Source organism: Myripristis murdjan, chromosome 8 (assembly GCF_902150065.1).
Source record: "Myripristis murdjan chromosome 8, fMyrMur1.1, whole genome shotgun sequence".
In the NCBI taxonomy this organism is placed as follows: Eukaryota; Metazoa; Chordata; class Actinopteri; order Holocentriformes; family Holocentridae; genus Myripristis; species Myripristis murdjan.
In genome coordinates, this window is record NC_043987.1 from 302,249 (window position 1) to 316,806 (window position 14,558).

Here is a 14,558-nt window from a genome sequence, read left to right on the forward strand (position 1 = left end):
GCAACATAGGCAGAACCGCCACTGTGCAATTTCACAGAAAAGGGACGGGTTTCCCAGATCGGTTAAGAAGGTCTCTGGAGCTACTACCCATCATTGTTAAGAAGCTCAGCTGATAAACTTGCTGCAGCTGCAGGCACAACTATCAAGGAAAGCGACATCTCCACGGTGCACCACCTGGGGGGCACAAGAAAGCAAGGCAAGATCTGACCAAATATAGTGAGATTTGTGAGCAGGAGGTAGAAGGCGGACCTGATGAGGGCTAAAGTGATGCTGAGGAATAACGATTCCTACCAGAATATCTTCATCAGTGATGACCTCACAAATCTGAGATACAGACTCTTCAAGTGTGCCAAGGAGAAATGTCAACACATGTTTGTGAGAGACGGTAAAGTTATCTGCCGAAAGGACGGTCGTTATGTCACTATTAACACCCCCGATGACCTGTTTTGGATTGGGCATGATGATGTGGATTACAAATCCTTCGGTATTAATTTATAGCCACGGTTCTCAAAGTGGGGTCCGCGGACCCCCAGGGGGAGCTTACTTATGTAATTACACATCAGGCAATCTGGTATGACACCTCACAGGCGCTCGCGCAGCTTCACAAATAATAGTGACAACAAACACTCAAAGCGCCTCTGTCTGTCAGTGTCTAGTCAATGCTTCTGGTACAGAAAGGGTTAACAGTTGGTCTCTGCTAGAAGTCCCACCTCTAACCTAATATCGCTCATCGATTGGCTCTGCCGTTTCTTGCTAATGCGTGATTGGCCGTCCCCGCTGTCACTCCATGTGGTTGTAAAAAAGCGCCGGAGGACACGCACAGCGGAGTTTGTTTCGCTGGTTGGTCAGCAGATACGCACACGGACTGTTTTCTTCACTGTTTATTTCGTCAGGTGGCAGTTATAACGATAGTTCAGCATGCTTCTTTGAAATGAGAGCTTTTATCAAGTACATTGGCCTGTTGTCTCAAGGGAAGCAGGAATTATCCATTTTTACTAACCATGATTTAAAATGTCAAGCTTATAGAACTGTAGAGCCTCAACAGCAGAGATTTTTTTTTCGAATAAGAGCAAGGCAATGGACACTAATCTGTTTGTATTTAGGTATTTAGTGTCAAACATTTATTTTATTTTAATTTATGTTTCTGTATGGTGTTGTTGATGTACAGTATGATGCACAGTTGCACTAAAGACAAGAACTCAGCTTGTCTTTTTTTAGTTGCCTTTAACTTACAACATTACAGAATTATTACATACTTGTAGTCAGTATAGATATTCATATATGCAGTAGTATAAACATTAATGTCAATCCCTTACTAGTTTTTATTTTTTCTGATTATGATTGTTTGCCTGTTTATTTGATCAGCTCTACATGACGTGAAATTGCAGTCATAAATGCAAAAAACATCAACTTACAGGGCGCCGCCTTGGAGCAATTTTATGTCACCACCAATGTCAAAATCAAACCTACGCCCTTGGATGAAGCTATGTGCTAATGCTGCTAATCAACTAGCTAAGAGTACAAATGTGGTTATAAGTATTATGTTAATCAGTGTTTCGAGTGTCAGGGGGTCCCCAGAAAATGTTGACCCCTCCAGGGGGTCCCTGGGCCAAAAATTTTGAGAACCCCTGATTTATAGGACAGGCATGGGGCACAGACAGAGGAGGCGGCACCCAGTGAGTGGAGAGCTGAACACCCTGGGCTGCGTATTTTTACACTGAACATTTGTGGACTAAGAAGTAAAATAGAGATTCCTGACTTCATTGATGAATGTAAAAAACATGATGCACTGTGTTTCACTGAGATTAAAACAGATGACATGTCGGAAAATTTTAAATCGATGGGTTTTCAAATGTTTGTTAGCAACCGACATAAGTTTACAAACTGGTGGTCAGGGGGGGAGATAATTGTTGTGAGAGATGAAATCACAGATTGTGTGCAAAAGTCGATAAATAGTGATTTATGTGTATGTTTAAAAATAAAGACACTTACTGAAATATGATAAAGATCTTGTGCTCTTGGCTGTTTACGTCCCCCCTTACAGAACCAGATATTTGAACGTTGGCATGTTTGATGAGTTAATGCAGATTATTCTTAATATCGGTATTGAAAACCATTATATTTTAATCTGTGGCGATATGAATGCCCACACCCAAGAAAGAGATGATGTTGGATTATGTGGTGATAATGTGGACCTAGTTGAAAACAATGGGGAAAAATTAAGCACTGTGGGTTATTTGGAAATGCTAAACATATGCATGGAGATTTCGGTAATTATGGTAGTGCATTGCTGGAAAAGTGCAGAAATCTTAAGCTTCGCATATTAAATGGTAGATGTGGTGATAACTTAAATGTTGGAAAAGCAACTACAACTGACAACAGTGTAATTGATTACATGATAGGGTCACCGCTTGTTCTAAGTAAGGTAAGAAGTTTCCATGTACATGAGTTTGACTCTTTGTTCTCTGATAAGCACTGCATTGTTGAGGTATTCCTGGATGTAAACCATGGAAGAGATTGTCATCAGATAGACAGTTTAAAAATGGATACATGGGACGCTTTAGTCACAAACACTGAAAAGCAGGTGCAAATTGGTAAGTGGGATAAAGAAAACGCTTATGAAACAAAAATATATTGCAGTATACTGGAAAATATCATGTGATCTATTAGAAAATACATTTCCATATGTGGGAACTAGTCTTTATATTTTCCAATATATTGAAATATATGCATAGACGTTACATGTCTATATACTGATACATAAAAAAAAAAAAATATTGCAATCAAGAACAAAAACGGCACTATATTTTTACATGCAATAGTTTGTCTTTATATGCTCAAATATACTGCAATATATGCATATACCATATACACTACGGTATAGCTATACCCGCCGGTATAGCTATCGGGGTCATAGAGACACGCAAGGTCCCCCCACCACGTCAAGGTAAGCAGCATACATGTTCCCATATAATTGGAATGTCATAGATCATGTATTTATAAATATATTAACCCAGTGTTCATCACATAAAAATCCTCTCCACCTCACCCACAAGCACCTCGATTTCCGTATCTGTAAAATTCCATTTTTTCCGCCTTTCTCTCGCAGGTTGCCATGATTAACCGTAACACACCATTGGTCAGCTGGATCATTTACATATTCATCAACATTCATGAGGTGCTTTGCATTGGCCATTTATGGTTGAACGTGGGCGTGCAGTGGGCGGAGGATGAGACGCAATCTTGTCTGCAAACTTTCAGGTGGACTGTGATTTATAAAGGGAAATTGCTTGCAGGTATGTGTACGCATGGTTTTATAAGATTTTTTTGGGCATACGCCATTTTCGGCTTTTGGGCGTACGTACACTTTAAGTATGGATCCTACGCAAAGTTTTATAAATGAGGCCCCAGATCTTGATTTTGTGTCCATTGTTAGAAGTGTCTTTGTGAATTTTTGCCCAGTTCAAGATGATCTCTTTCTCAGTGTACCGATGAAACCTGACAACGACAGGTCTCGGCAGCTGTCCTGGTTGTGGTTTTGGTTGCAGGCTGCGATGAACGTGATCCAGCTCAGGTGGTCCAGAGAGAGAGAGTCCCCCAGCAGGGAAGAGAACAGCTTGGCCATGAAGCCCCTTGCATCTTTCCCAATTATATTTTCCGGCAGACCCAGTACTTGTACATTTTGCCGTTTTGAGCGTGATTCAAGGTCTTCCACTTTGGCTTTGAGGACTGTGTTTTCCTCCTTCAGAGTCCAGGTCAGACTGGAGCCCACTCACGTCAGCTTCCAAAATAAGCCGAATTGATACCGCTTCTCTGAATAGACAAGCTAAGCCAGTGTGCTGCTGTTAGCCAGTGAAAATAGAGAGGAGTGGCAATTCTTCGCTTTGTTACACAATCCATGTCAGTGCGCTGCTGTAGTCTGGAAAGTTTGTTTGCCTTTTGGACTCGTACGGTGCTGGTGCAGCTGTTGTAATTTTTTTCTTGGTGGTGCAGGCGCAGGTTGCTTCCCTCCATGTAATTTTCCCCAGACTTACGTTCATATTCCACACAAAACAGCATTTCATTCAAATTATGTCAAATTCAGAGATATTCCGCATTAAAAATAGATTCCGTTTTATTTGGCTAATTCCGCGATTCCGTCTGCGATTCCGTGATCGCGGAAATTATAGGGCCCTACAATGTTAACATTAACGATAACATTAGGGTTGTTTTCACAGGCTTGAACAAAAACTGGATTAAATTTAATATTGCCTTTCTCTTGCCCTTTTCTCTCCCTCTGCGAGCGCGCAGCAATAGTATCAAACAGGCGGGTGATGACTCTGGTGTTCATTTTTCAAAATTAAGTTAATTGCAGTGTTATGTAACATTTCATGATATTTAAACTATCATTTCAAACTCTGATTATAGTAAGTATATGTGCGCAAATATAGGATATGTGTGTGTATACACTATATTGCCAAAAGTATTCGCTCATCTATCCAAATCATTGAATTCAGGTGTTCCAATCACTTCCATGACCACAGGTGTATAAAATCAAGCACCTAGGCATGCAGACTACTTCTACAAACATTTGTGAAAGAATGGGTCGCTCTCAGGAGCTCAGTGAATTCCACCATGGTGCTGTAATAGTAATGTAATAGGATGCCACCTGTGCAGTAAGTCCAGTTGTGAAACTTCCTCGCTACTAAATATTCCACAATCAACTGTTAGTGGTACTATAACAAAGTAGAAGCGATTGGGAACGACAGCAACTCAGCCACGGAGTGGTAGGCCACATAAAATCATAGAGCGGGGTCAGCGGATGCTGAGACGCATAGTGCGCCATAGTGCACCTTTAAACTTCATGTGATCTTCAATTAGCTCAGAGCAGTGCGTAGAGAGCTTCATGGAATGGGTTTCCATGGCCGAGCAGCTGACATCCAAGCCTTACATCACCAAGCGCAATGCAAAGCATCGGATGCAGGCGGTGTAAAGCACACCCGCCACTGGACTCTAGAGCAGTGGACACGTGTTCTCTTGCAGTGACGAGTCACCGCTTCTCCGTCTGGCAATCTATGGACGAGTCTGGGTTTGGTGGTTGCCAAGAGAACGGTACTTGTCTGACTGCATTGTGCCAAGTGTAAAGTTTGGTGGAGGGGGGATTATGGTGTGGGGTTTGTTTTTCGGACGTTGGGCTCAGGCCCCTTAGTTCCAGTGAAAGGAACTCTTAATGCTTCAGCATACAAAGACATTTTGGACAATTTCATGCTCCCAACTTTGTGGGAACAGTTTGGAGATGGCCCTTCCTGTTCCAACACGACTGCGCACCAGTGCACAAAGCAAGGTCCATAAAGACATGGATGAGCGAGTTTGGTGTGGAAGAACTTGACTGGCCTGCACAGAGTCCTGACCTCAACACCTCAACACCTTTGGGATGAATTAGAGCGGAGACTGCGAGCCAGGCCTTCTTGTCCAACATCAGTGTTTGACCTCACAAATGCACTTCTGGAAGAATGGTCAAAAATTCCCATAAACACACTCCTAAACCTTGTGGAAAGCCTTCCTAGAAGAGTTGAAGCTGTTATAGCTGCAAAGGATGGGCCCACATCATATTAAATCCTATGGTTTAAGAATGGGATGTCACTCATGTTCATATGTGTGTGAAGGCAGCCGAGCGAATACTTTTGGCAATATAGTGTATATATATCCATTCATACAATATACTTTAAAAAAAAAATCATCATTGTCTGAAAAAAAAAAAAAAAATCATCATTCCTAAGGCGTGGCAGCTTTTATTTTGCCGTGGCGGTGCGCCATGGTCAATTACATGTAGCGGAAACCCTGCTGTAAATTCAATTGTAAAAGTAACCCTCTAACCTGGTGCATAATTAAATATTAATATTTACATTAAGAAAGAACTGACCATTAAACAAATAGTGATACAACATGATGTACTTTCTATTGAAATAGTAGTGCAAACAGGCTCATGGTGCATGCAATGCACATTTTTAACCTTGTTAACACCTATTACCAGTGTGTAAACAACTCAAATCACCAACAGCCAACCAATGTAAACCAATAGAAAAAAGTACAGAAACTAGGTTTATAATGAAAGTACGGCAGTCTGTGTGAGCGGCGCACTTGTCAGAACCGGCAGACCTGGTGCCAGCCGGCACTGCGCCAGCCCTTGCACCGGCCCCGCGCCAGCACCGGCACCCGGTCAGGTCTGGTCTACGGATCTGACAGGTGCCGCTCTTGGCTGTCAGTTGGACCTTTCTGAAGAAGGAGGAAGTTACCTCAGAAACTGTCAAGGTAAATAACTCCCGTGTCTGATTAAAAGGAACAAAACTCTTTAGTTAAAAAGGAAGACATGATGAATGTATTTGAACTACATTTATTTATAATGACGTCGGGCCATGCCTGTTGTCGTATTTCAACGTGATGACGTGCATACCGGGCCCGGGGGCATTCGCACAATTCTTGAAGCCAAAGTGCCACCAGACATAGCTTCTAGATTTCCCGGTGACACAAGTTGTGCTTCCTTCTCCGCCATATTTGTTCTCTCTGAAGCGGATGGCCGGAATCTCACGAGATCTGACTGCTATAACGGTGCGCAAAGCATGAAACCACGTGAGACTAAAGGGGTTAACCAAACAAAAACGGGTAAAATGTATTTGCATTTTAAAATATCGATACTGGGATTTATGTATCGATTATCGTTTCTACACATGTATCGATACAATATCGAAAATATCGATATTTTTAACCCACCCCTAGTGCCTTGTGTTGCCAAAGTCATCTGAAACGATTCAACTGAGGACCGGAAAGGTTCCAGGGAGCTATTCAGTGTAGCTGTGAGTTTGCTGGTCATACTTTTCTTCACCTTCCCAAGCTCTTGCACAAGAGTCTCTGTTGTCAGTGGCGAAGCAGCATTGTCTGACATGTTGCTAGCTTTGGCGTGTTGCTAGCTCCTAGCTTGAGTGGCTGCTTTAACATTGTTGTTTGCTTTTGACATTCTGCCTCTTGTTCCCGAGTGAAACAAAGTAACTGTTTTAAGAAGACCTACACCAAAGACAGTGAACGGTATTTTATCCGAAAATTATGCTGATATATTACGGAGCTTGTACAACATATGCCTTAACACTACATTGCGTCACTCTAAATCCTCATAACTTTACTTTTCAGGTTTGCTTGAGAGAAACTGAAGAAGCAATGGGCAAAACACATTGTTTTCTCCCAGAAAAGTCACACAAGAATGTGTTAACAACAGTGTGTTCTAACAAAAATGAAAGTGCTGTGTCCTTAAAAAAATACAAAATATATATTTTTAAATAAATATCTCTCTCATCTCTCTCTCTACGTATATATACATGTATAGAGAGAGAGAATGAGGGGGAGAGAGAGAGAGAGAGAGACAGAGAGAGATTCTGTTTTTTTTTTTTTTTTTGACAAAGTGCACCCACATGCCTGGCCACGATATTTATGCTACCACTGGCTAAAGCAGAGCCTGTGGCCTTCCTCACATATTCAAACCCCAAGCTTGTGTTGTAACATAATAGTTGCAGTGTTAATAATTTAGTTAATTAATAGCTGATTGATTGATTGAAAGCTGCTAAAAAGTATTATTATTATTTCGGTTTAAAAGGAGTAAAGAGAATTTATATTTATGTTTGATATTTGCACTACAGTTGCTATTGATGCACTAAGTTCACTTTTGAAGGTGATTTGACCTATTTTCTATTGTACTGAACGATAAACTGCTAAGAGACTGCATTTACCATAATGCACTGCAGCTAAACCAGGAAGTGACATTTTAGATTTGCCGCGAATTGTGTTTGTTGTTATACAGTTTCAGTGTTGAACAGATAAGAATGCCAAGTGATGTACGGAGAAAAGAAAAGCTTTTGTGCGTTTTGTATGCACCCAATATTTCTATATAAAGCTCCGTTTAAGTTCCATATTCCATCGCTGTTGTATGATATCCATATTTTAACACTGTCAGAATGCACCTTTTATCTACCATTTGTTCTTCCCTATTGAGCTCACCGTTTGTTTCAGATGCAACAAGGAAGCTTTGTGTGCAGTGACGTTTACACCACATTCACCATGCTGATCACCTCTGTCTGTAATTTGGCATCTGCCAAAATATTCCATTGTGATGAATAACTAAAATTTTATCACCAATGTCGACGTATGCTTTTTAACTTGTCTTAGTGGGGGTTTTGGTCTCACCTGGAAACGGGGAAGGTCAGAGGGCTTGAAATCGTTAGGTGAACAGCCGCACCAGTCCACTATGTGCTTGTACTGGCATTTACATCCCAGTTTTCGGTTCCAGTTGGTCAGTCTCAGGTTGTTGTCCACCATGCTCTCACAATGGGGACTATTCTCAAGCACCGTGTGGAAGAACGACTGGAGGGGAGAAGAGGAAGGGGACTGAGAAACACAAGACTCTTCCAAAGCATACAGTGTGCCATTTGTAACATGGTTTACACAGTATCGGTCTTTTGAAGGCAAACACCAGTAGAGAGGTTTTTCTACTGTGGCAGTTGCTTGAGGAAGAGCAATACCAGGTCATCTTTTTCCTTTTTAAGGCTTTGACCCATATGTGTTTTTGATAACGTCTTAATATAATTTGTCTATTAAAAGCTAATGTTACTCCTCAACTCATATTGGTGTTTGAAGGTAAATACAAATACTTTTGTATTTGCTATTGATGTTGAATATCTTTTCATGCTAAAAATCCCATGTAGTAAGTGTTCCACTTCTGATTTTAGAGTTTACAGGGTAAAGACCCTCTGAACACCATGTAGAACATAGTACACTAATCCTTTCCATTGAAAACAAATAAATCATTCCTTCATTTTCTGAGCTGCTAATTAGGGTTGCAGGATGCCAGCACTCACTGGGCGGAAGCCTGGGAAACACCCTGGACAGGTCGTTAGTCCGCTGCAGGATAGACACACAGACATACACATTCACACCTAAGGGCAATTTAGTATCTCCAGTTCACTGGATTTGCATGTCCTTTGGACTGTGGGAGGAATACAGAGCTCCTGGCCAAAACCCAAACAAACACGGGGAGAACATGTACAAACTCCACACAGAGAAGACCCTGGTGGGTTGGCAAGGAATCGCACCCAGGACCCTCTTGCTGTGAGGTGACAGTGCTAACCACTGCACCTCCATATCACTAGTCACTACAAGTAATATTAACATTTAAAGCCTAGTGTTCAGTGAAAAGATTTTGATGTTGTTAAAGACATGTCTTAATGGCAGATTTTGTATTTGAGTCTTAGGAGTTTTAAGAGTGGGTTTGGATGGTGGGATGTTCTTAGTGAAAACTAATGGACACTGTCCATTTAGACTGACTTGAGGAATCTGTGTGAGTGTGTTACCTCAGCAGGCAGCAGTGTGTAGGCATAGAAAAGCTTCATGCTGCTGACCAGTTCGTCTTGGGAGTTGACCACATAATTCACAAAAGGGCGGTTAAGCAGGAACCAATCAGAGCCTCCGTCCACCACTATGCCTTCTGGGATTGTGCGGTCCCCGAGGCGCCACATGTGGGTGTCACACTCGTAGAAGAGCCGGTCCAAACCCTGCTTACGAATGAAGCTGCGAGAAATGCAATACTGCTCAGTTACACCTCCAAAACTGCAACTGAACAAGATGATCTTTAAACATAGGATAAACCATCTGTCCCCAAATGAGGATTCCAAACTGCAATTAATGCCACTCATCTTGGCTTCTTTTTGCTCAGTAACATCAAGGCATAACAAATACTTCTGAATGAAGAGTGCACTTTACTTTGAAACTGGCTTATTGTGTGAGTTCCTATCAGAGAGATAGGAACTCCATCTGATATTTTGAGATGGCGATCAAAAAACTAACAATTTACATTGGCTGAAATAAAGAAAGAGAAGTGAAGATGACATCATCAGAGAAACATAGGGAGGTGGAAGGAAATGGGATGTGTCTTACCGTGCATTGTCTCTGCCATGAGATTTGATGAAGTTCATGTTGCGGTGCTTTGACAGGAAGGCCACTAGTTGTTCACTGGTTCTACATGGAGTGAGTTGTCAATCATTAACTCAGTCAATCATGACTATCAATATAATTATTTGCTGATATATTTGCCCCATATTGGCATTTTTATCTAAAATATCATCCAGTCAGTACTGTCCAGATATGACAGATTTGATACAGCTTGATTACAGATGTGATCTATACTACACACAGAGAAATAAGGTTATCCTTTCTGTACCCACAGGTACATTAATCCGAAAAGTACCCTGTAAGGTACCGAAATGGTCCTTGAGGTAGACAACTGTGGACCTTTGTTTAATTTTGAAGGTACAAATTCATGGTTTATAGGAAAAGGTACATAGGTGTACATTAACAAACTTAAGGTACAAGCAAATGGTGCAGCAAACACCATCACCCCCCTGTTATTACTTCGAAAGACCAACAGGGGTCGGTGTCCCAGAATCCTCGGACTCTGGAGTGGATTCCCATGCAACAGAACTTGACTATGGTGGACATGTTGGCCACTTAGGCAAGCTTGTCGACAGATGAACTAATAGAAAAAATAACAGAAGCTGGGATACCAATAAATGAAGAGGAGGCAAGGAAATTTAGGGGTAAGTAACATTCCTGTTCATAAAACTGTCGGGTATTTAACTTAAACAAGCCTAACTCAGGCAATGTAGGTTAATGTGAGCTAACTGCATGTCATTTCTCGTTTCCCGCTATTTCAGAGTGAGTTTGGTCAAGTGACTGTCAATGTAGGACAGTGAAATACTTCCACCTGCCATTACAATTATTTTGTGGTTCATTTCGTCATACCGTATTTCACCAATTAATAGCCAGGCCGCAAATAGCCGCCTGGTTCTTTTAAACGCCTGGCTTCTGCACCCATTTTGCGTATTAAACGCCCACCCGAATAACTGCCCGGGCAATTTTGGTAAACCCAAAATAAGGCTATTCACCTTATTTTGGCATAAGTAAACAGTTAGCAGCACAATAACTGTGCGGTACTTTCGTTTTCTCTGAAAAATTACATACGGTTTGCACTAGGTTTGTATGTACAGATATGTTTACTTTATGCCTTACAGTACCTTTGTACTAAAAAAATATGGTGGACAGTAACTGTCATCACAGCAATGGCCTGGTGCAGGTCTGTGTAAAAAATAAATAAAGGCCTGCAGCGAATAGCCGCCTGGTTCTTTTAAATGCCAGGGGTCTAAGTTGATTTTGCATATTAAACGCCCGGGCTATTAATTGGGAAATATGGCATTTCATTACTTTCACGGGGTCGCTGTCGATCATTTTCTTTTTTCCCCTTTGCACTCCTTCATTGAGTCCCTGCAGACTTCTGTAGGCAGCCCCTTCTTTTCTCCACTTTTTTTTTTTTTTTTTTTTTTTTTGGCGCTCACTCATCCAGCCCCTGCGGACTTGGGGAGTGCACCCCTTTTTTTCCTCCACAGTGAGGCATGGCATCTCGGTGAGTCAGCATGTTGTCGGTACTGCTTAAGTAGCTTAATAGTTATAGTTTCATCCTTAGATTGTATTATTAAGTGACTGCCTATCCTAACTAATGTTGCATGGTTGCTGCTGGTTGCCATTTGTGTAAATTTCTACATTAATTTTTTATGCAACATGGACGGACGATATAACAGGATAACGGGTTAGCTAGCTAACATTTGAGCAAGTTGTTAACGTTAGCTAGCAATTTTTTTATACAACGAAGTCGGCGAAAAATCGATACATGGAGCGGTGGATAACGTTATATAACATATACGATCTTACGACGTGTAAACAAAAGATTGCCTGGTACAGAGCACGTTTGGGTCGCGGTGCCGCAGAGACGAGAGCTGGGACACAGGCGGCGCGGCAGCCGAGTCCGACACTTATGTCGCCAGGTTGGTTTTCAGCCATGAGACGCAGGTGGAATACGGAGAGCCTCCATTCTCACTCGTAAAACTCACAAGTTATGTGGTTAACTATCACAATTAATTAGGAGCTTTTTAATTAAGGTAAAAATGTCGCATAGCCACGGGGAAAATCACGGATAGTTTCTCCATAATTGGTGACTTTTTCGCATTTAATATTACGGGTGGCGCATGAGTTACCGTAACTCGGACATTTATCACAGGTGAGGTAGGAGAACACAATGTAACGCAGTGTTCGTGCACGTCCGTGGCAGAGCTCCAAAGACCTCCTTCTCCTATTAATGTTGTGTCAGACCCCGGTCTCTTTCTCTCATCATAGAAAGCTGTGTGTGTGCGTGGACGTGCGCGTGTGAGATTCATTTACCAATAACTGTTGTGATATATGCATATGTGTATGTTGTGTCTCAGAAAATGACGTGGATGGAGAAACGGTGGACTGCGGACTCACTGAAGCCATGGTTGGATACCTGTTTGCTGGGTCTTTCAAAAAGCAGATCAAGTTTCAACAGTTTGTACGCCAATATAAGGAGGGTGAGACCATTATTACATTACAACCAGTTCCAGTTGAAGTTTATGATGAGTCTACAACACAGCTCCAACTGCAGCCTCTTCCAAGGTAAGTACATCTCCAACGTGCCAACATGTTTTTATATATCTCATTCCCAGGCTTTCCTTTTTCTCTAACAAAAAACATCTAAGTGTTTTGTTATCAAGGGCCACAATGGAAATGTTTTAATTAGCACTTTATTGTGCCATAGGGTTCAGATACACATGTAGGTGTTTTGTCATGTATGTTTTATTGTTTAACTCAAAGTTAAATCAAAAATCAAATCAAATTAAAGTTGAAAGAAGGAGCCTCATTGTGGAAAAAAAGAGGACGCTATCCCTCACTTATTAATTGTGCCAAGCTCTTATTTCTGAGCAGGAACAGCAGTCCTGAGTGCACAAACTGTCCTGCTGAATTTCTATTAAAGGGTGTTTTTTTAATCTTTTCTAAATTTGGTTTGGTTTATAATTTGTCACAATTTGTAAACAATGATGTAATCTTGTTGCATTGCAGTGATGAACCAGCTCGCAAGAGACTACCTGCTGTGATCATCATTCCAGCCTTTCCCAAAGATGTCCAGATGAGCCTTGATGCCAAAGAACCATGTCACAAAGTGCCCAAACTACGCAACAAAATAATCAGAGTGCTGTATGAAATGATGGCAGAATACACCCTGTAAGTATAACTGCTATTACCACAGCTTCATAGATTATGAACTGACAAACCTACACGCTGATTTTGAGTTTCTTGCTGCCTTCGAACTAGGTATCCAACCAATGCAGAGTATGTTCAAGTCAGCAAAGCGCTGATCGTGAAATACCCTTTCTTGAGAGATGTGGCAGGGAATGGCTATGTAAGTTTTTTTTGTTTTTGTTTTTTAATTATTGCTGTATCAGTGTGTATTTTTACATAAGGTATTGTATCAACAGTTAAATGTCTTTTATTTTTACCAGCACACTTGGCACATGTCTCTAAAGTGAAAATTTAAAGCAGAGCGAGCGCCACTTGTCAGTGACAACGAGGTCAGAAGGCTGAAGGACAAGTTTGGCCACACAAAGCAGTCCACAGCCACCAGTGTATCTGCAAATTTGGCACGAAAGCCAGCCAATCAAACATTTGTAAGTCCATTGCCTTGTACATAACTTATTATGGTTTAATCACTTAATCATCACATTCATTCACATTTAAGAAGCGGAAATCAGAGAATTTGGACTTTTTTTGGTTCTTAAAAAACTACTCAAACAAATTATTCGATTTAGGGATGCAAACAGCTCGCCGAAAAGCGCAACTTGCTTTTGTCTTTTGTCTTGCATCGCACGAGCCAAAAGGCAACAGCAGGCTACAGCAGCGCACTGACAGATTGTGTAGCAAAGTGAAGAGTTGCCACTCCACTCTTTTTTCACTGGCTAACAGCCGTCTGTGTTATCACATGCATACTACTGCTCATTCATTGGTAGTTGAATTGTTAGGTCTGTTTGATAAGTAACTTACATTTTTAAAACAAATAATAATTTAACATATTGTTAAATTATTGGAGTCAAGCTTTCTGGTCTGGATATTTTATTGTGTTATACAACGCATAACCATACACTAACACTACATACTGAGGGCTCTAGTTTCCCGGCGCAGCGCGGGGTGGCGCAGTGAGGCGAACCCCGCGCAGAGCTAGTTTCGACCGGCGAAGCGGGAGAGGCGGACAGTGTCCAAGTTTCGCAGGCGGAGGTTCGCCGAGATGGGAGTGGCGGCGCAGCGGGGGGAGGTGCCGACAGATTCGGCTTGGCGCAGTGACAGTTTCGTGCTAAAAGGCTTCGCCGAGGTGCGCCAAAAGCTCGCCGTCTGTAACCACGTCTACTTTCAGCGCAAGGCGGAGCGGAGCTGGTGCAGTGGAAGTTTGGCTGGCTGGCGCACATCACCAAAACCTCACGATCAGCACAAACGGTGCCAATCTCCTTTGATCTGACATCAGTTGTGACGGGACAGTTGATATGGAGATATATGTATGTGCTGATTGTGATTGTAGCATTGAATAGTGTTTTTTTCGGTATTTATTGCATCGTTCATGTGCCTGACATCCCGGAAGCCTG

General features: G+C 41.7%; 1 protein-coding gene across 3 annotated transcripts in view; it reads right to left on the bottom strand.

Annotated features, from left to right (window-relative positions):
* The window catches only part of LOC115364029 (xylosyltransferase 1-like), a 178,346-nt gene that overhangs the window by 98,879 nt on the left and 64,909 nt on the right, over window positions 1-14,558 (bottom strand). For all 3 annotated transcript variants that reach the window (XR_003928631.1, XM_030058437.1, XM_030058438.1), the window contains exons 5-7: window positions 9,958-10,038; window positions 9,375-9,591; window positions 8,212-8,388 (exon numbers count right to left, since the gene is read on the bottom strand). Coding sequence is in view for 2 of the 3 variants with exons in the window: in XM_030058437.1 (XP_029914297.1) it covers window positions 8,212-8,388; window positions 9,375-9,591; window positions 9,958-10,038 (475 nt within the window). In the remaining variant the exon portion in view is untranslated. The remainder of the gene's footprint in view (window positions 1-8,211; window positions 8,389-9,374; window positions 9,592-9,957; window positions 10,039-14,558) is intronic.